This window comes from Oreochromis niloticus, linkage group LG19 (assembly GCF_001858045.2).
Source record: "Oreochromis niloticus isolate F11D_XX linkage group LG19, O_niloticus_UMD_NMBU, whole genome shotgun sequence".
NCBI classification, from domain to species: Eukaryota; Metazoa; Chordata; class Actinopteri; order Cichliformes; family Cichlidae; genus Oreochromis; species Oreochromis niloticus.
The window spans coordinates 18,484,893-18,506,832 of NC_031983.2; the positions used below are offsets into that span (position 1 = coordinate 18,484,893).

The 21,940-nt window shown below is 39.4% G+C and overlaps 2 protein-coding genes and 4 gene segments (V, D, J or C); 3 read left to right on the top strand and 3 right to left on the bottom strand.

The window, feature by feature from the left end:
• Positions 1-2,039: 2,039 nt before the first annotated feature.
• Positions 2,040-2,656, bottom strand: LOC112843189 (Ig kappa chain V-III region VH-like). The segment is given in 2 exon segments: positions 2,040-2,377; positions 2,470-2,656. Coding segments are annotated over 2 exon segments (375 nt in total).
• A 640-nt stretch (positions 2,657-3,296) lies between these two features.
• Positions 3,297-4,091, top strand: LOC112843192 (Ig lambda chain C region-like). The segment is given in 1 exon segment: positions 3,297-4,091. A coding segment is annotated over 1 exon segment (354 nt).
• An 838-nt stretch (positions 4,092-4,929) lies between these two features.
• On the top strand, positions 4,930-7,933 carry LOC109195872 (TOG array regulator of axonemal microtubules protein 2-like). Its single transcript, XM_019348643.2, has 8 exons — positions 4,930-5,316; positions 5,519-5,840; positions 6,081-6,320; positions 6,485-6,608; positions 6,725-6,830; positions 6,930-7,168; positions 7,264-7,419; positions 7,529-7,933. The coding sequence occupies exons 1-8, from the start codon at positions 5,242-5,244 to the stop codon at positions 7,767-7,769; spliced, it is 1,503 nt and encodes a 500-aa protein (XP_019204188.1). The 5' UTR covers positions 4,930-5,241; the 3' UTR covers positions 7,770-7,933.
• A 149-nt stretch (positions 7,934-8,082) lies between these two features.
• On the top strand, positions 8,083-12,731 carry LOC106097043 (transposon Tf2-1 polyprotein). The gene is made up of 2 exons (XM_019348637.2): positions 8,083-8,657; positions 9,216-12,731. The coding sequence occupies exons 1-2, from the start codon at positions 8,348-8,350 to the stop codon at positions 12,272-12,274; spliced, it is 3,369 nt and encodes a 1,122-aa protein (XP_019204182.1). The 5' UTR covers positions 8,083-8,347; the 3' UTR covers positions 12,275-12,731.
• Positions 12,732-16,763: 4,032 nt separating this feature from the next.
• Positions 16,764-17,304, bottom strand: LOC102078039 (Ig kappa chain V region 3381-like). The segment is given in 2 exon segments: positions 16,764-17,123; positions 17,239-17,304. Coding segments are annotated over 2 exon segments (360 nt in total).
• A 1,948-nt stretch (positions 17,305-19,252) lies between these two features.
• LOC109195892 (Ig kappa chain V region 4135-like) lies at positions 19,253-19,949 on the bottom strand. The segment is given in 2 exon segments: positions 19,253-19,652; positions 19,745-19,949. Coding segments are annotated over 2 exon segments (384 nt in total).
• Positions 19,950-21,940: the final 1,991 nt, after the last annotated feature.

A 21,940-nucleotide genomic window follows, 5' to 3' on the forward strand; every position in this document is an offset into this window, starting at 1 on the left:
AAACGTATTAAAAAGCAATGCTGTGATGGTAGTTGTGGGAGCATCCAAAATGAACACAGGAAGTCCCGTCTCTCTACATGAGCCAGTGTGCAGGGTACAACACTACTATAGTGTTGACAACAACAGCTTGGAGAGTCAGAGTGCATCTGGAAAGTATTCAGTGCTTCAGTTCCATATTTTGTCATTTTCACACTAACCCTTTCATGCATAGTGGTTACTACAGTGGACAGCTATTCAAAGGCTGTTTTCTTGTATTTGTGTCAGTGTTGATGGTATACTTGCCCATAAACCACTACATTGAACACTGATGTGTCACTCCATACCCAATTCATAAGTCGAGATGTATGTTGTCCACCTAAGTAGACATGTAAAAAAAAAACTCTTTGGAAAGTACATGTTTAAAAAAATGAAGTTCAAAAATCTTTTTTTCATGCCTAAAGATGACTAAAAATACTTAAGAGAAAAATCCTGATTGAGGTTGTCATAATTCATGTGTGAAAGGGTTAAAATTCTCAGCAATACCCCATGAAGAGGTGAGACAAGGATGCATTAAAATTCATTTTTTAAATAAAAAAAGTAAATTAAAAATGTACATTTTTCACATCCTTTGCTCAATACTCTTTTTGTGTAATGATGTAATATTTTTGAGCAGTTTCTCAAATTCCTCCCCTGAAGTTTAATCAGTTTAGATCAGTACTGTCAGTGCACAGCCATTTTCAGATCTCTTCAGAGATATTCAAGCCTGGACTCTGGCCTCGGCCTCTCAAGGACCCTCATAGAGTGGTTCTGAAGTCACTCCTGTTATCTTGGCTGTGTTCTTAGGGTCATTGTCCTGTTGGAAGATGAACCTTCACATCAGCCATCTGACCACTCTCCTATAAAGGCCTGATTGGTGGAGTGGTGTAGAAGGTGGTTCTCTCTCCATAGCCTCTGACAAAGCTCTCTCAGGTTCTTGGTCACTTACCCTTCTATCCCAATTGCTCAGTCTGGCCAGGCAGCCAGCTGTAGGAAGTCCTGGTGGTTCCTAACTTTGTTCTTTTATGGATGATGGAGTAAATTCTTCTCATTGGGACTTTCAATATTATGTGGAATTTCAGTCACTCCTACTACAAGAACCTCTGCAGCTGTCTCTCTGTAAAAAAAAGGAAAAAAAGAAAAAGAAAACACTATTCTTTAGTGACAATGTGGAGAAAAAAACGTTTGTTTGAAATTGATAAAAAAAAAATATGTCAAGTATTCACAGCCTATGTTATGACACCCAAATCATGTCCAATCAAAAATGCTTACCATCTAACAGATCATCTTTTGAAACGGGATGCACCTCACCTAAATTTGAAGTGTCATGGCAAAGGCTGTTTCTTTTTTTTAAGTAAATGAGTAAGAGCTACAAACATATATTTTGTCACTTTGCTGTTATGGAGTGCTGTGTGGAATAAGTCTGTAATGTGACACAATATGGAACAAGTAAAGTACTGTGGATACTTTCCAGATGCGCTGTATTTGTGTCTACCATTTTTTAATTAATATGATAATTATTGCTAATAATATGCTTTATGATAAGAAATCTTAAGTTCTTGGTCTTTTATATGAATAGTAGAAATCAAATTTGTGGAGAGTCAATAAATTGACTGCTGAAGAAATTAATTTTGTTTTTTTTGTTTGTTTGTTTGTTTTAAATCATTATACACGTGGGCTCATACAGTATTAAAAACTCAGATCAGTTTGTTTTATAATCATCAAGAGACTTAATGGGAATGTAAATGTTAAAAATATCTGATCTTTCTGTGTAATTTCTCAACTCTTCCTGTGAATACAGTTGGAAACGCAATGAGAAAGTGACTTTGTGGATGGGTCTGGTTTTTTTTATCCTTTCTAAAATCACCCCAAAACAAATCTATCTGCACAATTCTGGATTTAGTGCTTGTTGAGGTTACTGTCAGCTCTGTTTTCAGTGGTCTGTATCAGAGTCTTTTCTAGCAGCTGCAGTCAGTCCCTGCTGTAACAGCTCAGTGTCTCTGCAGTCTGACTAAGGGAGGTTGTTGTACAACTGCAAATCAGTGTGTGACAACTGGCCGACTATGCACACTCTTACAGTAGTAAACTGCTGCGTCCTCAGCCTGAACTCCACTGATGGTCATAGAGAAGTCAGAGCTGCTTCCACTGCCACTAAATCGAGATGGTGTTCCTGAATGTCTTGTGCTCACTTGTCGAATTAGGAGCTTTGGAGTTTGTCCAGATTTCTGTTGAAACCAGAACATACACTGACCATCACCACAGCCAGCAACAGCTCGGCTGATCCTACAGGTCAGAGTGACAGTGGATCCAGGAGTAGATGTCAGTACTGGAGGTTGAGTCACAGTCACCTGACCGCTGCATCCTGCAGACAAAAACAAATCATTCATTTATCAGCAGAAATCAATGAGAGAAAAAGCAGCACATCATGTTTGAAATGTTGCTGAGTGAATGAACCTGTAAAACAGCAGCAGGTCAGCGTCCAGATGAGGATGGTGATGAGAGTCATGGTGGTTGTGCTTTCTGCTGTGTTGACTGACAGATGTGAGTCCTGCAGTGTTGAACTCACAGGACTATAAACCTTCTCAGTTCTCTGGAGGATCAGCTGATGATGCAAAGCCTCCTCTCTATGGAAATCATTTCTCTGCTCTCAACACACTGAGGGCAATGTGGGGCACAAAATCAAAAGAAAATGGTTTTAAACTAATACCATTAATGATTTTATGGAATAGAGAAAAAATATATTGGAAACATATTTACTTTTTTTAACACCTAGATTAAAAATGGTACTCTGGTTTGTATACTTACTTTTGATTTTTGTATCAACAAATCCAATATACCCATAAAACTGTCTTTATTATTTTGTCAAACTTTCGGAATTCATATTTCTTGAAGCGTTTCTCTTTGCTGTTTTAAACAGTTTTCATGTGTTGTTTTTTTTTTTTAATTAAATATATAGTTTTCACAACTACTACCATTACAAAACATTTTATAAAATTTTGAAAAGATATTTGATCAGGTTTGGGGATTGTTGTTGATCATTTTATTTATTTATAAAACAAAATTGATCTCCCTTTTTTTTCTTTTGTTTCCTTTTCATTATTAAATTCATCTGAAATGTTTTATTTTAGTGTTTTCCAGTTAAAATATTTCAGGTTTGGTTATTTTCAAGCTGCAATTGTCAAATATAGTGTTTGTGGATTTATTTCTTTATTGTTTTTATTTTGAATATAACTTTTTTTCAAATATTAATTTATGGATTTCCAAAAAGTAAAAATAAAAAGTGTCAGTAAACACAGACCAGCTTTGAGTTCATGGATGATTGATTGTACTTGTAGTTTAAAGGAAGTGAAAGAAGCAGATGACAAAGTTTAAACTGTACATGAGTGTTTCAACTCTGTGAGTGTAACATTGAAAATTATCAAATAGATGAGTTATTGACTGTAAAACATTACAGAAATAATAATATTCATCAGTGATCAATGATTAAACACCATGTAGGTATTTCTTTCCTGCTTTCATTCTTATGTTGCTCTTCTCCCCTCTCTCTCCTCTAGTGGGTGTGGTGAGGCCCACCCTCACTGTCCTCCCTCCATCCAAAGAGGAAGAGAAGCAGTGCAGTGCCACTCTGGTCTGTTTGGCCACCGGGGGCTTCCCCTCAAACTGGAAGCTGGGCTGGAAGGTGGGGGGCACCAGCACATCCTCAGGTGTGTCAAGCAGCCTGGAAGCCTTGGGGACAGACGGTCGCTACAGCTGGAGCAGCACGCTGAGCCTCTCTGCAGACCAGTGGAGGAAGGCGGGCTCAGTGACCTGTGAAGCCAGTCTGAGTGGACAGAGCCCCGTCACTCAAACCCTGGACCCCGACCACTGCTCAGAGTAGAGCTTCAGCAACACTTCCTGTTTGCATATGATGTGTTTGATGAAGCTACAGGTTTTGTTTGTTCTAATCTTCCTGCAAATATTTGACTCTCTATTGATGTGCATGCAGATGTCATCTGTTTATTCATATTGTGTTTTCAAACCATGCTATAAAAAGAAAGTCTGTGGAACCCAATAAAATCCCAGTTTATGAAAAATCACTAATGTTTTATCTTTTATTCTATATTTAGCAGAATATATAAATTTTAGATAAAAAGGCAATTTATTAAAGTTTGGAAATACATAAATATCAGTTTCTGTCATTGCACTTAAAAAGGTGCTCATGAACTTTTACTCATATTTAATGATAAATATAAAGATTGAATCACTATAAACACAGTTGTATACTTCTTCAGTTTTATTTTTTTATTCAGTGTGTTTGTGGTTGATGATTCTTGTGTTAGTGGATCAGTTATTCTCATCACAGTCCAGCACGCTGCACCTGCAGCCTTTAACCAGACTGAAGGAGGTTCTTGTACTGCTATAAATCACTGTGTAAACACTCGACTACAACGACAGCCCAAATAGTAATAATGTCTAACATATTCAGACTGAAACCCACTGATAGTTAAAGACTGAGAACCAGATCTACTTCTGCTGAATCGAGAAAAGGCTCCAGAGAAGAGATTTAATTTTCAGTATATAAGAAATTTGGGGGGTTTCTGAAGGTACTGTACCATGTTAGAGAGGTTTAACCTACAGTCCTTGAATACTAGGCAGTTGTAGAGGATGAGTAACTCTACTTTAAATGACTCCCACTCCTTATTGGAGGATTTCAGCTTCTTCCTTCGGGACAGAGGTTTGCGGCCCCTAAATGCAGGCGAAGCTTAAAGAAACAGCTTTGTCCAAACTGCTATTTTGTTGTTGTTGTTGTAGCAAATGACACACATGTTTTTTTCTGTATTCTTTTTTTAAAACTGCATTTATTTATTTACTGTACTTATTTCTCTATTTATGACAGTGCTTTTATCTCCTTTTTGCTGTTTTATATGAATTTATATGAATCAGTATAGTGTTGTCTAGTTTTAGAAGCTGTGATTAGGACGTCTATTTAAATTTGTTGATTAAAGATCATAATTAGAGATCATAAGCTGCCTTTGATTTAGACATGTCTGATATTTTTGTAAAAACACAAAATAGTGTATATATATGAATATTTTCAAACAATGCACAGAATGCTCTGTGAGTTCCATATGACATCATCATAACAGTGATTTACTGAGCAGCTGAGTTAGAACTTGCCACTCACACACTGAGAAGCACTCACAAACTTTCTGTTTCTAAACAGTTTGTTCACTTTTTAGCTCAGTCATGCCTGAAAAGACATCAAATAACTTTTTCCATCGCTTTCGAGGTTTGATCCAGAGAAACCGCACAGGTGGAGATGTAAGTAACTAAACATACTCATTCTTGTTTTCTCTGCTGTTCAAATGTCAACGTTTCTGAGAGATGTGTTATATTTTGCTGCTTTGCACAGTCAACTGTAAGTCACTGTAGACAGAGCAACTGTCAGCGCTTCACCACAGAGTCCAGGATCCTGGACTTTCACAAAGCTCAAAGCAGTAAGACAAATGTGTACTTTCAACAGGCAGACCCATCGCATATCGCACAGAGACCCAGAGTTTGTGCTGTGCAACTCCCACCTTTATTTAAGCAATGCACAGACTCTCCACAGGGAGTCCAGAGATGCTGGAACTTAAGTCCCCGGTTGGAGGACCCTTTTTTGAGTCAGGAGGACCCTAAAAGAAGTGTGTGTAGCCTCAGCTCTGGAGACACACACACACCGAGTGATCTGAGGGCCATTCCTCTCATTGATAGTCCTGCTGAGATGACACCGCTCACTCCAGTTCCTCCACCTCCTCGAGCAGCTTCACAATTGCCTGTTTTCTCTGCTAAAAATTCAGGAGCAGGTCGGTTCAAAGGTTATGCTTTTCTTTAGTGGTTACACCTGCTGTTAATCAGTTAGTTTAAATTTTAAAATTTGACACTGTCGATTATCTATTTTAATGCTAAATTACACATATTCTTACTATCCATTCATTTTATATGCTTTTTTGAAAAAGAATCAGGAAGAAAAATGTTTATTGTTGTTTTTTTGTTTTTACTAAGATGTCAATTTGTAGTTATTTAGTTATTTTTTGTCTAAACAGACACGAAGGTCATTCGTGGAATAAGAGTTGTGACAGCAAAAAACAAACTTGGGCCCATTTTGGAAAAACTGCAGCTTTTCCAGGATGGGATTGTAACCTCACCTGGACACACAGTACCAACCAAAACCTTTGCTGCAGTAAAGCCTTCGTGTCCAAAACCTCCAACAGTTCCCAAAGCACATAAACGAGGACCTCGGCCTGGGACGTTGCTGCGCCGTGCAAAAGTCGTCCCTATAGACGGTAAGTGGTTTTCCTCAGTAACTGTAGAAGATGCTGAGTACTCAAATTTTAATTTAAGGAATTTTTTTAAAAGATTTTTATGAACAATTAATCACTGCATCATGTACAATGCTTTGAATTAGAAGAAATTACAGTTTCTTTTTACTAACCTCGTTGATTATCAGACAAGAAAGCAGACAGTCAGTGCAGTCGGAATAATCCAAGAGAGGGCAGGGTCAAACTCCCACCTCTAGCTACACCTGTAGAGAGCCTGTCCCACAGCTTTAGTCTGCTGTCTTCAGACGACTGGTAAGAAATGTAGCAAGGAGACATCAAATACTGCACAGAAACAGTGCTGCATAATGTGGCTGTGTTATTTGTGGTGTTCCTGAAGTCATGTTCAATGTTGTGTCGTGTAAATACAGGATAAAGAAAAGACAGGGGTTGCAAACTATTCAGTCTCTGGCAAAGCACCACTCGGACATCCTGAAGACTAAACTGCATGAAGTGTGTCTGGTCCTCATTGAGGAGGTATTGCACACTTTATGTTTCTTATATGTGTTTCATGCAGTTACTTTCCCTTCACGTGCATACTACAGCCTCAACTGATGATCTTCACTCACATTTTAGGTGAAAAACCAACGCTCAGCAGTAGCCTGTGAGGCCATACATACCATCGATGAGCTCTACATTCAGCTCCAGAAAACAATGGACCCAGAAGTTGAAACAACAGGCCGAGCTCTATTGCTGAAGCTTGCACAGACCAACAACAACTTTATTCATCAGGAGGTCAAACTGGCGCTTGATGCCATGGTGGGAAATTGCAGCCATGGACGGATTCTGAGCGCTCTGTTTAACACAGGACTGAAGTAAGAGGAGAGAAGAGGCTGTAGTGATTTTATCAGAAGACATGAAAGAGAGATCATGTTCACTGAGTTGTGTGTCTAATATTGTCCTTTCTCAGCCATCGCTGTGTGGCAGTGAGGAATAGCACGGCTCAACACCTGCACCAGCTGGCTGACAAACTTGGAGCAGCCGTCATCCTGAAAGCAGGAAGCTTCACTGAACGCTTTCTAATTGCTGCCTCTAGAATGGCAGGGGATGCTGCACCTGAAGCCAGGTGGGTACTTTTAAAAGGGTTTGGAAGTGCATTAATGTGCGAGTCTTGTTTTTTTTTCTGTGAGTTTACATAATTAATGAAAATTAATGAGAACTGTAATCTTCCACAGGTACCATGGGCAAACAATCATCAAGAAACTGGCCCTTCACAAGGACTTTATGAATTTGTGGATGAAGATTGTCCCTGAAAAAGACAGGCGTCCTGTGGAGAAGAGCTTGAAAAAGGCTAATAATTACAGGCAGCAGGTCAGCATCCAGACTAAGCTCTCCTCTCCAGCAGGACCTCGGATCCCCAGATGTGACAATGCAAGTCCTGACGAGTACAGAGGAGAAGAGCAGCTGCTACAGTAGCAGCAGCAACCTGAGGCTAAGCTGGGAAAGTGGTTGGAGGTTCAACCATCATGACCACAGACAGTCCCAGTCGCTCTGCAGGAGTAAACTTCTCCATCTTCAGGACTACAAACTATTTCTCTGAAGGACAATATTATTTGGATTTACATGACTATTATTACGTTGTTATTGACACATTTTTAAGATCCTGAATGAACAATGTAAAATAAATCACTTTGTTTTCATCTGAATTAAAATGGCACTTTGGTTGGCACATATACAGTTTCTGTTTTTCTGTCAACAAATATCAATACATTCTTAGTGTAGTATCAGGTAAATGTTAAGAGGTAGGAACGTTTCTGCTGGGTTGTTGTTGTGGGGGGGAGGAAAAATAATAAAGGACACTCATTGGAGTAATGGCGCGTCTCGTGTGTCTGTGAGTTATGCCTCCAGTCAAATAACATCCAAAACCTCAAATAACGGAACATGGTGTCAGAAGACAACTGGAAACGTTAGTTGGGCATAAGTGGAAGGTTTCGGCGTCGGTGCCAGGTTAAAGGTCAGCCACAGAGGAGCTGCGCGAACAGAGACGTGACGTCATGAGTCAGTTTCAAGTCACCCCGCCGGAGAAGTTCACTTTTAGGTCCGACGACTGGACCAAATGGATAAAGCGTTTTGACAGATTTCGCATCGCGTCTGGATTGGAGACGCAAGCGGACGAAAATCAAGTGAACGCCCTCATCTACACTATGGGCGAGGAGGCAGAGGACATATTGGTATCCCTGCACCTGACTCCCGAAGAGGCGAGCGATTATGAGACCGTTAAAAGGAGGTTGGATGCTCACTTCGTAGCCCGCAGAAACATCATATTTGAGCGAGCGAAGTTTAACCAGCGCCAACAAGAGACGGGTGAGTCAGTCGACAGCTTCCATACTGCACTGCATTGTCTGGCAGAACATTGTGGATACGGGACTTTGCATGACGAAATGGTGCGAGACAGATTTGTCGTAGGTCTGAAAGACAAACGATTGTCAGAACAGCTACAAATGGATCCAGAACTAACGCTAGAGAAAGCGCTTAACAGAGCCCGACAAAGTGAGCTTGTAAAGAAGCAACAAGAGATGCTAAACACTAACTTTAAAATGGATATTACCAACTCACAACTGAACCGCGTCCATGCTAAACGGCAAGAAGGGGCACGTCCCAGGCAGCTGACACCGCTACATAAACAAACCACTGCCAAAACACAGAAAGAAAAAAAGACACAATGCAGAAGATGTGGAGACATAAAAGGTCACAATCTTCAACAATGCCCCGCGAGGGAAGCTGCATGTAATTACTGTAAGAAAAAAGGACATTTTGCCAGGATGTGCAGAAACAAAAAACTGTGTGAGATCGATGCTGCAACAGTTTCAGAGAACAGCGATACTGATGATGAGGTCGCTTTCTTGGGTTCCCTCTCTGCGGAAACCAAAGAGAGTCCATGGGTAACAGAGATAAATGTGGACAAATGCAACACACTCTTTAAAATCGACACCGGAGCAGATGTCACAGCAGTCCCAGAGACTTTCTACACGCAGCATCAGTTGGGGAGATTGGATAAGCCCAAGAGGGTTCTGCAGGGCCCAGGAGGAACACGTCTGAAGGTAAAAGGCATGTTCACAGCCACTCTCAGCAAGAACAACCATAAAACCAAAGAAGACATTTATGTCGTACAGGGTTTATGCACACCACTGCTGAGTGGGCATGCTGCAGTGGCACTACAGCTGGTTGCCAGAGTGAATCATATTAGCTTAGACTCTATTGATGCTGTCAAACAAGAATTCCCCAAGCTTTTCAGCGGCTTAGGCAAAATGGAAGGGGAGTACAATATTGTTCTGAAACCAGGGGCACAGCCGTTTTCCCTCTCGACCCCTAGGCGAATCTCTCTTCCACTCTTACCTAAGGTTAAAGAAGAGCTGAACCGGATGGAGCAGCAGGGTGTCATTTCCAAGGTGGAGGAGCCCACTGATTGGTGCGCGCCTATGGTGGTGGTTCCTAAGCGCACAGGCAAGGTGAGAATTTGCAGCGATCTCACTGAACTAAACAAATATGTCATGAGAGAGAAACATCCACTCCCTTCAGTCGAACACACTCTAGGACAGCTTGCAGGAGCAAAAGTGTTTTCAAAGCTGGATGCCAATGCAGGATTTTGGCAGATTCCCTTATCCAGGGACTCTTCTTTGCTCACGACCTTTATTACACCCTTTGGTCGGTATTGTTATAACCGTCTGTGCTTTGGAATCTCATCAGCCCCAGAACACTTCCAGAAACGGATGGCACGCATTCTTGAGGGCTTAGAAGGAGTCCTCTGCCAGATGGATGATGTGCTCATCTGGGGGACGTCACAGGCAGAGCATGATGAGAGACTGCGAAAAGCACTGGTTCGACTGCAGGAGGCTGGAGTAACATTGAACGACAAGTGTGAGTTCTCCAAGAACAGGATAAAGTTCCTGGGGCAGGTCATTGAGGCATCGGGGGTCAGCGCAGATCCTGACAAGGTGCATGCCGTGAGTTCCATGGATGAGCCCAGCAACATAAGTGAGGTGAGACGCTTCCTGGGCATGGTGAATCACCTAGGAAAGTTTCTTCCTCACCTGGCGGAAAAAACGCGCCCCCTAAGAGATCTGCTGAAGAAGTCCAACCTGTGGTCATGGGGGCCACAGCAGCAGCAGGCTTTTGACGGCATCAAAAAAGAACTGACAACACCCCCAGGGCTTGCTCTGTATGATCCAAATGCTGACACGTGCGTATCAGCTGACTCATCTTCGTATGGCTTGGGGGCAGTGCTTCTCCAGCGGTACGCTGATTTAGGGTGGAAACCAGTAGCATACGCTTCAAGAGCTCTCACCGCGACAGAGCAGCGATATGCTCAAATTGAGAAAGAGGCCCTCGCTTCAACATGGGCCTGTGAGAGGTTTGCAGAGTTCCTAATTGGGAAAACATTCCACATTGAAACAGACCACAAACCTCTGGTCTCGTTGCTTGGCTCCAAGGGCCTGGATGAGCTTCCACCTCGTATACAACGTCTACGCATGCGATTGATGAGGTTCTCTTATACCATATCTCATGTTCCTGGTAGAGACATTGCAACAGCGGATGTACTGTCCAGAGCTCCTGTAGGTGACACAACTGAGGGTTTGCCGGAGGAAGAAATCAACTTGTATGTGGAGTCCGTCATAGCAAGTCTGCCAGCCACAGAGCCACGACTCAGAGAAATCCAGACACATCAGGACAGTGACAGCATTCTAAACCAGCTGAAGAAGTTCTGTGTGGAAGGATGGCCAGATAAGTATTCCATTGAAAGGGTTTTCCGGCCTTATCTGCCATTTTCAGGTGACCTCACAGTCCACAATGGTTTGCTTCTTTATGGGAGCAGAATAGTGATTCCCACATCACTCAGAGCAGACATTCTGTCTAAACTACATGAGGGACACCTAGGAATAACGAAATGCAGAGAGAGAGCTAAACAATCTGTTTGGTGGCCAGGCCTGAGCAGTGAGCTGATAAAAGTGATTGAGACCTGTGACACTTGCTGCCGTGAGCGGACTAAACACAAAGAAACCATGCTACCTACAGAGTTCCCACAAAGACCGTGGGCCATGGTTGGAACTGATCTGTTCCAGATAGAGAATAAACAGTACCTGGTCATTGTGGATTACTTTTCCAGATTCTTCGAAGTTGCCAAACTGACATCTACAACATCAGAGGCAGTGATCGAGCACTGTAAATCAATCTTTGCACGTCATGGCATACCAGAGCAGGTTCGCTCTGATAATGGGCCTCAGTTTTCGTCTGATTCCTTCAAAAGATTTGCGCAAGAATGGGGTTTTAGCCATGAGACATCCAGTCCCCACTTCCCTCAGAGCAACGGGGAGGCCGAGAGGGCAGTCAGGACCATCAAAAGTCTTCTTAAAAAGTCTGGCGATCCCTATCTCGCCCTTATGGCATACCGGGCCACTCCATTGGCAAATGGCTACAGCCCGACTGAGCTTCTCATGGGTAGGAGGATAAGGACAACTGTTCCTGTCATCCCATCACAGCTAAATCCAAGAGGTACGAACACAGACAAACTCAAAGCTATAGAACAATCGTACAGACAAAAACAAAGGCAAAACTACAACCGCAGACACAGAGCACATGATATGCTACAGCTCAATCCTGGAGACAAAGTGTGGGTCTCAGACATGGATACTAGAGGGACAGTCGTGTCCATGGCAGGCTCACCGAGGTCCTACATCGTAGAGACAGCAAAGGGTACGCTGAGAAGAAACCGTTACCATCTTACACGGACACCTGGTGCACCGGAGATTTCTGTCGATCCACCAGAGACTTCACCTGAGAACTCTGTTCCAGCGGCACAGAGTGTGTCGGTTCCAGACACTATCTCGCAGGAGGCCAGCCAGCAGACTCCTGAAGCTGGGAGCCAAATCCCACCCAGGTCTAGGAGGCCTCCAGCATATCTGAAAGACTATGTTTGCTCATAGGGCTAGGAACTGAGTGAGCTATGGGGCAGAATAATCCCCACACTCAGGTAGAGGGTTGGGTAGTCTACCCCATCCCTCATAGAGACAATGTGAAATAAAGCAAATGGTTGCACTGTTTAAACAGGTTGTTTATAGCTGCACCAAATAGTTCAGAAATGTGCACTTATGCTTAGTGTTCAGAGTTGTATACTTTGAGAGGTTATTTTTGGACATTCTGAGTAGTCTGGGGTTTGAAACCAAACGAGTTCAGTAAACAAGTTGTTACCAGATAAAACACATGGAAATAGTATACTTTAAAGTACGCGGGTCTAATCTGTTTTCTTAGTTATATCCCAGCATCACATCCTATTTAGTAGGGGGGATGTAGTATCAGGTAAATGTTAAGAGGTAGGAACGTTTCTGCTGGGTTGTTGTTGTGGGGGGGAGGAAAAATAATAAAGGACACTCATTGGAGTAATGGCGCGTCTCGTGTGTCTGTGAGTTATGCCTCCAGTCAAATAACATCCAAAACCTCAAATAACGGAACACTTAGTTCTCTTGTTTTCATTTTTAACTCATTATTTTGCATTTTTATCAGGATTCAAAGTCATTTTTATAACATAAAGAAATATTAAATAAATATTAAGAATTATTATAGAAACATTTTGAAAAGAAATGAAAATGATTTGGTGGTAAACAGTTTTTTCAACACAGAGGTTGTAAAATGTTTGCTTTACTCGAAAAAAGTGATTAGATGCTTGTTCAGAGTCCAGCAGGTGTTTGTTCGGCCACTTAATGACTTTGAATCACTGTGGTGGACTTTTCTTGGAGGAACCAAACTCATCAGTGGTTATATGTACACAAATCTATCAAGAATATAACTGCAGCAACAAGACATTTACTCTCAAGTATCTGAACTTATATAAATCTATATAAATCTATATAAATAGATGATGTCTGCCAAAACTTAACACCAAAATAAATCAACAGTTCACTGCTTTCACTTTAACATTGTGTTACATTCATGTTATTTAAAACATCTTTGCAGACAAATAAGGTTTTTATTCAGCTTTACTGGGTTTGTTAAATTTATTCATGAACAAAAACTTACATAAGTTACATAAATATTTAAATTCCAGTAAATGCTGCATCTAAAATCCATGACTTGATTTAATTTGTTTCATTCATTGTGTTTCTGCTTGATGACTCTGGTTGTCTTTAGTGGACCAGTTATTCTCATCAGTCTCTTCATCAACAATCTACACCTGCAGCCTTCAGTCAAAGTGAACGATGTGTTTTGTAAAGCTGTAAATTACTGTGTGAACACTCCACCATCATGCCAACACAGACAGTAATAATCTGCAGCAACGCAGAAAACCCAACATGACAGAGTTATTGGAAAAACCATCCTGATGAGGTTTTCTGTGTGAGTCCATTAAAAAACCTTAAAATCAGAGGAGTAGTAAGGCATAAAAATAATTATTTATTTATTCATCTAATTTTATCATCATTAATTTTATCTGTTAGACTTAGAAAGGATGCTGGAATAACATAAAAATAAATAAACATATGTAGCCTCAGGATCCTTTAACCTACCACATGAATTTTTCCTTTTGTACATTAGGTTGACAGTAATGAAAGTCAGTCATGTGATTGTTGTGATAACCACAACTTGTCAACAAATTCTTCTGCTGGCTTCCAGCAACATGAACAACTATCTGAATATTAATGATCTTTAAATCTTGCTGTGGTTATGGACAAATGTTCATCTGTCTCTGCTCTCTCCTCCTCCAAGCAGCTCTCTGTGACTCAGCAATGCTGCACTTTAGTTTATAGATGAGCAGAAATACATTAGAGACATTTTATACCTTCAAATCCGCTCTTCTACAAAATCACTTAAGTAACAAAAAAAGAAACATGAGAAAAATGCAAATGAAATTTTCATTTTTTCATTCTTGCCAAACTTTTTCTTTAAAACTATTTATTTATAAGTTTTGGGGAGAGGTGGACAAACCTCAGATCCATTTTCAGTGTTTATTCTAAGATGAACTAACAAAGTCCTCATTTGTCTCTGCTGTCACCTCCAGCAGGGCTCTGTGCTCCCCCAGTGATGACAAATGGTCAGGACAGGAGTTGAGTGTGAGACAAGCAACCTGCTACTCTTAGCAATATGTGGTGTAAGGTTTAAAAAAAAAACCCTGATGTACAGAGTTGGCAGCATCAACTTAGAGAGATGATGTGTAATTTAGCTGGTGGGTATGGATGTTCTTCATTAGTAATAGTATGATTATTACTGCAAATACAGCTTTTAATGATGAGTAACATTATGTTTGGTCTTGATGTTAAATTAGTTGAAATGAAAAAGATTCCAACTGTAGATTCAATAGTTTCACAATGATCAAGGAAAAAATCTGTTTTATATTCAGACAAATCTTTAAAAAGATTGTTGGGGGTTTTTTTGTTTTTTTGCTTTATATTGCAAATTGTTTCTTTATATGAATATAAATATAAATATTTATGATTAGTCTGACAGCATATCTCTTCAAGCAATGTAAACAGAAAAAGACTTGATCATAGCAGATGTTTTTAATTTCCTTATTTCAAAATGCCCCAATAGACATGTAATATCTCAATTTAATGTTGTATTTAGTGCTTGGTGAGGTTAGTGTCAGCTCTGTGTTCAGTGGTCTGTGTCAGAGTATCATCTTTTTCAGCAGCTGCAGTCAGTTCCTGCTGTAACAGCTCAGTGTCTCTGCAGTCTGACTGATGGAGGTTTTTGTGCAACTACAAATCACTGTCTGAACACTGGAGCACTGTTTATGTCATGTTGACTCTGACAGTAGTAAACTGCTGCATCTTCAGCCTGAACTCCACTGATGGTCATAGAGAAGTCAGAGCTGCTTCCACTGCCACTAAATCGAGATGGTGTTCCTGACTGAAGTGTTTTTGCAAATTTAATTAGGAGCTTTGGAGTCTGTCCAGATTTTTGCTGATACCAGAAAATGTTTGTCCAGAGTGCAGGAGGTTTTTCTACGGCCACTTAGTTTGTATCACTGTGGTGGACTCTTTATAAAGCATTTTCTTTTAATACCGAAAAGAACTTTGATCAAGTGTATTGTTTATTATTGACCATTTTATTATTACGTTTATCTCACAAACTCAGAAGTAACGCTAAAGGTATCATTATTTATTTAGTTTTGGATACAGAACCAAATTTACTGAAAACTTTTTTCTTTTTTTTTTGTAATATTAGCTTCTATAAATATTTTCAGTTAAAATGGAATGAAACTAATGTTTGGTGATAGTAAAGTTTTAACTAATTATTTTACATAGATTAAAGGAACTGAAATGAACAGATGGGAAATTTGAACTGTAGTATTAAGAGTGTTTAAGCTCTGTCTGTCTACAGTAAGAAAATCATTACATCATCTCAACACATACACAAACTTACACATGCGTTATTAGCAGTGAAGGTTTTGCCAATCGTCACTGTCACTTTCACCTTTTCAAATGTTTGTACAAGCCTTCAGTCTTACATCTGTATCTGGTTTTCCCCGTCTCCACCACCTTTCTCTTCCAGTGGGTGTGGTGAGGCCCACCCTCACTGTCCTCCCTCGATCCAAAGAGGAAGAGAAGCAGTGCAGTGCCACTGTGGTGTGTCCGGCCACCGGGGGGCTTCCCCTTAAACTGGAAGCTGGGCTGGAAGGTGGAGAGCACCAGAACATCTTCAGGTGTGTCAAGCAGCCTGGAGGTCTTGGGGACAGACGGCCTCTACAGCTGGAGCAGCACCCTGAGCCTCTCTGCAGACCAGTGGAGGAAGGCGGGCTCAGTGAGCTGTGAGGCCAGTCTGAGTGGACAGAGCCCCGTCACTCAAACCCTGGACCCTGACCACTGCTCAGAGTAGAGCTTCAGCAACACTTCCTGTGTCCAAAGAATACTATTTCCTCTGTTGCAATATTTCTGAAGAAAATTGATTCTTTATTGATATGCATGCAGATTTCACCAACCAATCTTATCAATATTCTGCTTTAAAAATATGCTATTTAAAAAAACAAGTCATAACAAAATAAAAGATTTTGAAAAATAAATTTTGTGTTATCCTTTTGCCAATACTTTATTACACATAAATGCTTATTAAACTATCATATTTCTATCTGAAATATGGACAGTTTTGAAGTCCAGTAAATGTTACATAACATTTTATTGTTTTTTAATATAATAATAATATTAAATGAGCATAACATTTTCATTTTAAAAAACATGTACCAGGTTAGTATTTTATGTATGTAAATATATCATATATAATAGTTTCTATCTGTACACCTATGCTAATAACCAACCTACACATTTTTTTTTTTTTTTTTTTTTTTTTTGCTCATTTTTGGCTTATTCATGTATGAATATTTAATTAAAATCTTTATAATCCCACCAATGCAGTCCTTCAGTTTTGATTCATTGTGTTTCTGTTTGATAGACCAATTTTTTTCATTGCAGTCTGGCACTCTGCACCTTTTTTACACCTTCAGCCAGACTGAAGGAGGTTTTTGTACAGCTCTAAATCACTGTATGAACCCTGAACTACCATGGTAGCCCAGACAGTAATAATCTCCAGCATCTTCAGCCTGAAAACCACTGATGGTTAAAGTGTACTGAGAACCAGATGTACTGCCACTGAATCGAGACGGAGTTCCTGAGAAGCGAGTTGATGTGTCGTATATAAGCAGTTTGGGAGGCTGTCCAGGTTTCTGAAGGTACCAACTGAGAGTACTACCAATATTTGAACTCCCTGTAGCGCTGATGGTCACAGTCCCACCAAGACTGCCAGACTTGACTTCATCAGTCTGAGTCAGAAAATTATTGGCAAATGACTCTGAAATGAAGAATAAAATGACAAGTTTGTTTTTTAGACACAAACATTAAAAAATAGCAGAGAAAATTTCATCAAATATAAAATAGTCTGTGTCTTAAATGTGAGAATCTCTCACCCTGACTCAGAAAGCCTAACAAAAGAACCACCAACATTGGAAACACCATCCTGACTCATTTTTTAGTGGAAGTGCCTGAGAGCATGTGTGACAGCAGAACTTAAACTGTGAGGAGCAGTGATGCATAACACACTGTAGGAAACCAACCATCTCTCCCAATGAAACACAAATGACAGCGGTCATCTGAGGAGAGGATCATTCAATCTTTTCATTCTACATGTATTTCAAAAAAGAAACTTATAAATAGTTTTTTAAAGCTTTTAAATTGTAAACTTATCTAATATTAGTTTGTTGTTTGAAAAATTTAGTCCTGCACAGCTCCTGTAAAACCCTGTGATGAAGGGTTTACTCCACAGAAACCAGGTATTTGATATTTTAAACCTTGTACGGGTGAATTGTATCTTTCCAAACATAAAAGAAATTATTTTCTTTTGTTTTGTTTTGGGGTTTTTTGGTTTTAGTTTAATTGTTTTTCTGTTTGTTTTTGTTGCTTAGATTGTTTGTTGGTTGCTCTTTTACCCATGAGCTCTTAGGTTAGTCTTCTAACTCCAATGATGTGGTGAGTTCCCTCCCAATTACCTCCAAAAAGCTAATTTTAGTCAGTTTGTTATATTATGTCCACCAGAGTGTGTTGCAGTTACTTTGATGACAAAACATTCAGTGTGACAGGGATAAAACAATATTACTATTTTGCATACCAGTCTTGTTACCTTAGAAAAATTTCACATTAGTGGATGCACAATACACATACAAATTATAGCATGGGTCAGTGAGAACACCTGCACCTGTGAAGTCTGGGTGGTGCTTGTTTGAATCAGTTATCATTACCATGGTATTAAATTACTGCTTCTTACACAGAAACCGTCACAGGTGTTTCCTGGTAGTCACTGCTAGTCTGTAAGTTTGCTATAAAAGAGCATTAACGTTGTTATTAATATGTTAATAAATACAAACAGGCAGTTTTGCATTTTGCAGCTCTGCTTTATTCTTATTTCTGTTTATTTCCTGCTGAAACTACCAGGAAAGCTTTTTTAAACAGGTTATTAATATGTTATTATATAGAAACAGGCAGCTTTGCATTTTGCATGCTTATTACACAGAAACTACCACAGGTAATTGAGTGGTAATAGCTTAGAAATTAACACATTATTATTTTCTTTTTCTGCCTTATTATCCTACTACTACCACCATTTATTAATAAAAGTGCTATCGCAAATTTCTCTTTTATATTATATTTATAATCTCTGCATTGTTGGAAATCAGTTATATGGCTCTCTACTTACATTTTGTTCAGGTCAGCTGACCACAGCTACACACACATACACACAAGCAAAAGCAATCTACTGGAGCTCACAACACAAATTATGATGTGACTTATTTCTAAGTAATTATTTTCCCCACACTGCACCTCAACACCCACTCTTAGGGCTCCCCCTCCTCCAAAATTTCCCTTTAATCTCTGGTTGACTCATGTTTGTCAGCATAGCACAAACTTTTTGCAATAGTCACAAATTCTCTTTATGATATCTTAGGTTTTGTTTGTTTGGGGCGGGGGGGGGGGTCTTAGATATAGTCACAAGCACAATGGGTTCAATTTATTATTTACAATTAAAACTATCTACTAGATGATTTCAATTGATAATTCTCCTGGTAGAGTGTCAATAGCTTGAAAATGGTGAGGAGTTGTATGAAAATGATGTGACATAACACAGTAGTAAAAAACTTGAAACAGACAGTTGGTTTTTGTTGTTTTCTTGTGTCATAATGAGTAAACTTGATATGAATACAAAGGTAATAAATATATATTTCATTTGTTCATATGAACGACTACTCTTGTTGTGACTACAGTCAGGAAATCTAACCAAAAAGTAGTTGTAATATTTTCATTAAAAATGTAATTGTTTATTTATTTAAATCCTTGTGTTAAAATGCCCTTGAATGTGTTTATTGCTCAGGGAGGTTACTGTGAGGTCTGTGTTCAGTGGTCTGTGTCAGAGTCTCTTCCTAGCTGCAGTCAGTTCCTGCTGTAACAGCTCAGTGTCTCTGCAGTCTGACTGAGGGAGGTTTTTGTACGACTGCAAATCACTGTGTGAACACCCAAGCACTGTTTATGTAATGTTGACTCTGACAGTAGTAAACTGCTGCATCCTCAGCCTGAACTCCACTGATGGTCATAGAGAAGTCAGAGCTGCTTCCACTGCCACTAAATCGAGATGGTGTTCCTGACTGAAGTGTTTTTGCATATTTTATTAGGAGCTTTGGAGCCTGTCCAGATTTATGTTGATACCAGGACATGGCGTCACCATCATCCCATCTCTTAACAGCTTGGCTGGTCCTACAAGCCACTGTCACAGTGGATCCAGGAGTCGATGTCACTACTGGAGGTTGAGTCACAGTCACCTGACCGCTGCATCCTGCAGACAAAAACAAATCATTCATTTATCAGCAGAAATCAATGAGAGAAAAAGCAGCACATCATGTTTGAAATGTTGCTGAGTGAATGAACCTGTAAAACAGCAGCAGGTCAGCGTCCAGATGAGGATGGTGATGAGAGTCATGGTGGTTGTGCTTTCTGCTGTGTTGACTGACAGATGTGAGTCCTGCAGTGTTGAACTCACAGGACTATAAACCTTCTCAGTTCTCTGGAGGATCAGCTGATGATGCAAAGCCTCCTCTCTATGGAAATGATTTCTCTGCTCTCAACACACTGAAGGAAATTTATATATCTTATTTTTGTTTATTGGACATTTTGAATATGTTCTACTTTCTTTCCTACCTGAAATATTTTTACCATTTTATGTATTGTCATCTAGATATTAATTATGCTGTGAAAGAGTATCCTCTACATGCATATGTGAATCTAATGTATTCATGTGTATTCTTCATTCAATTTTAATTATTAGGATTCTGCATGTGTTTTTCCAGTTCATTCAATTAAGTTTTTTAATAGGTTAATAATATGTTATTATATAGAAACACGCAGCTTTGCATTTTGCATGCTTATTACATGGAACTACCACAGGTAATTGAGTGGTAATAGCTTAGAAAACAAATTATTCATTTATAAACAAAAATAAATGAGAGAAAAAGCATCACATCATGCTTGAAATGTTGCTTGGCTTCATCAGTCTGAGTCAAAAATTTATTGGCAAATGAGCCTGAATTGAAGAAAAAAATAAAAACTAGCTAACAAAAGAACCACCTTTTTTGACCTCAAATTTTACTGAGAAAGAATGAGTAACATATTTTAATATTTTATATTTTTTTATAACACACTCTGCAGTTTCAGATGCATTTTGAGTTCCTGAAAATAACTGCATTATTATTGCATTAGCATGATGATGCTGGCATTTTTGCTCAGACCTCACAGAGTTGTTTGATTGTGAACTCATCTGATAATAATTATTGAAGCTCAAACAGACCAAATCCTCAGACTGTGAGGTAAAACTTGTTATGTTTTAACATACTAACTCCTAATCTAGCAGGTTGTATATGTTACTGCATGTTTACTTAAAAAGTCAGGTCTCTGTCTATGGTATGAAATTAATCTAATCCAAAGAAAAAACCCAGTATTCTGGCGTTAGTATTACCTTGTGCTTTGGAGCTATAGATTCTGTGAACAACCTTTGTTTCTGCAGAAGGAAACTGTTTGCATAACTGAAGTGTGAAGCTGAAAGGAGCACAAATGTCAGTTTCACTACCCCTTAATGAGTATCAGGGAGTTTCTATGGAACAGTGCTGTCTCTAATCTCCTCCGAGAGATCATCGCTGCAACACATCGGTCCCTAGTTTAATTTGATATTAGTATAACTAATGTGCTTATTCTCACACATATGTTTCAACACAGCAGTAATCTAGGTCTTCATAAGTTCTGAGTTGAGGTTACAGATTTCTGTGCTGGCTGTACGGCTCAGAGAGACGGCCTTATAGACTTATAGACAGCTGTCCACCCAGCAAAACATTTAAAACTGTCATTTTACAGAAGGACAAAAATTTCAGTGTGATACTGAAACTATAGAAAACTATTTTGCATCCAGGGTGCACGATAGATATTCAAATTAATGCATGGGTCAGTGAGCACACACCTGCACCAATGGAGTCCGGGTGGAAATTGTACATTGCTGCTGTACAAATAGTGCCCTCTTATGTCAAAATAAGAGAATACACATAAATTGACTCTGATACATGGATCCAAAAAGCAGACTGGACATCGATGCGATTGATTGAAAAAACACATTTTCTTTGTCTCTTTCTGGCCAATTGTAATTTTTTTTTAAATTAATTTCTGTTAAGGTTTTTTTACCCTTTTTGTCTGTCTGTGTCTCAGTTATCATTTTGTGACTTTTGCATTCAATGTATTTCTTTATAGTGTGTTTTTATACTTTGGCTTGTTTGGTTATTAGTTTGCTTATTTGCATTTCCTTATATTGTTTTATGCCATTTTGCATTTTGTTATATAATTGCAGGCTATTTGTGGTTATTTCATATGTTTTGTCATGTTTTCGTTGTGGGGTTTTTCCTGGTTCACACTCCTGTTTATTGTCTTTGCACTGACTTACTGTGAACACCATTCTTTTGTGGTCAGTTCTTCTCCTAGACGTCAAAACACACTAACACCCTTAAAATGACTGTTAGCATTTTTATCAGTACTAATTTAACCATGATACACACTGACCAAGACACAAATCTCCTTATACTGTTT

Bases quoted from the DNA above. Each gene is read 5' to 3' on its own strand.
- LOC109195872 (XM_019348643.2), top strand. From the start codon at position 5,242: ATGCCTGAAAAGACATCAAATAACTTTTTCCATCGCTTTCGAGGTTTG. The intron at 6,321-6,484 runs GTAAGTGGTTTT...GTTGATTATCAG, and splicing joins AAAAGTCGTCCCTATAGACG to ACAAGAAAGCAGACAGTCAG. The intron at 6,831-6,929 runs GTATTGCACACT...CTCACATTTTAG, and splicing joins GTCTGGTCCTCATTGAGGAG to GTGAAAAACCAACGCTCAGC.
- LOC106097043 (XM_019348637.2), top strand. From the start codon at position 8,348: ATGAGTCAGTTTCAAGTCACCCCGCCGGAGAAGTTCACTTTTAGGTCC. The intron at 8,658-9,215 runs GTGAGTCAGTCG...CCCTCTCTGCGG, and splicing joins CCAGCGCCAACAAGAGACGG to AAACCAAAGAGAGTCCATGG.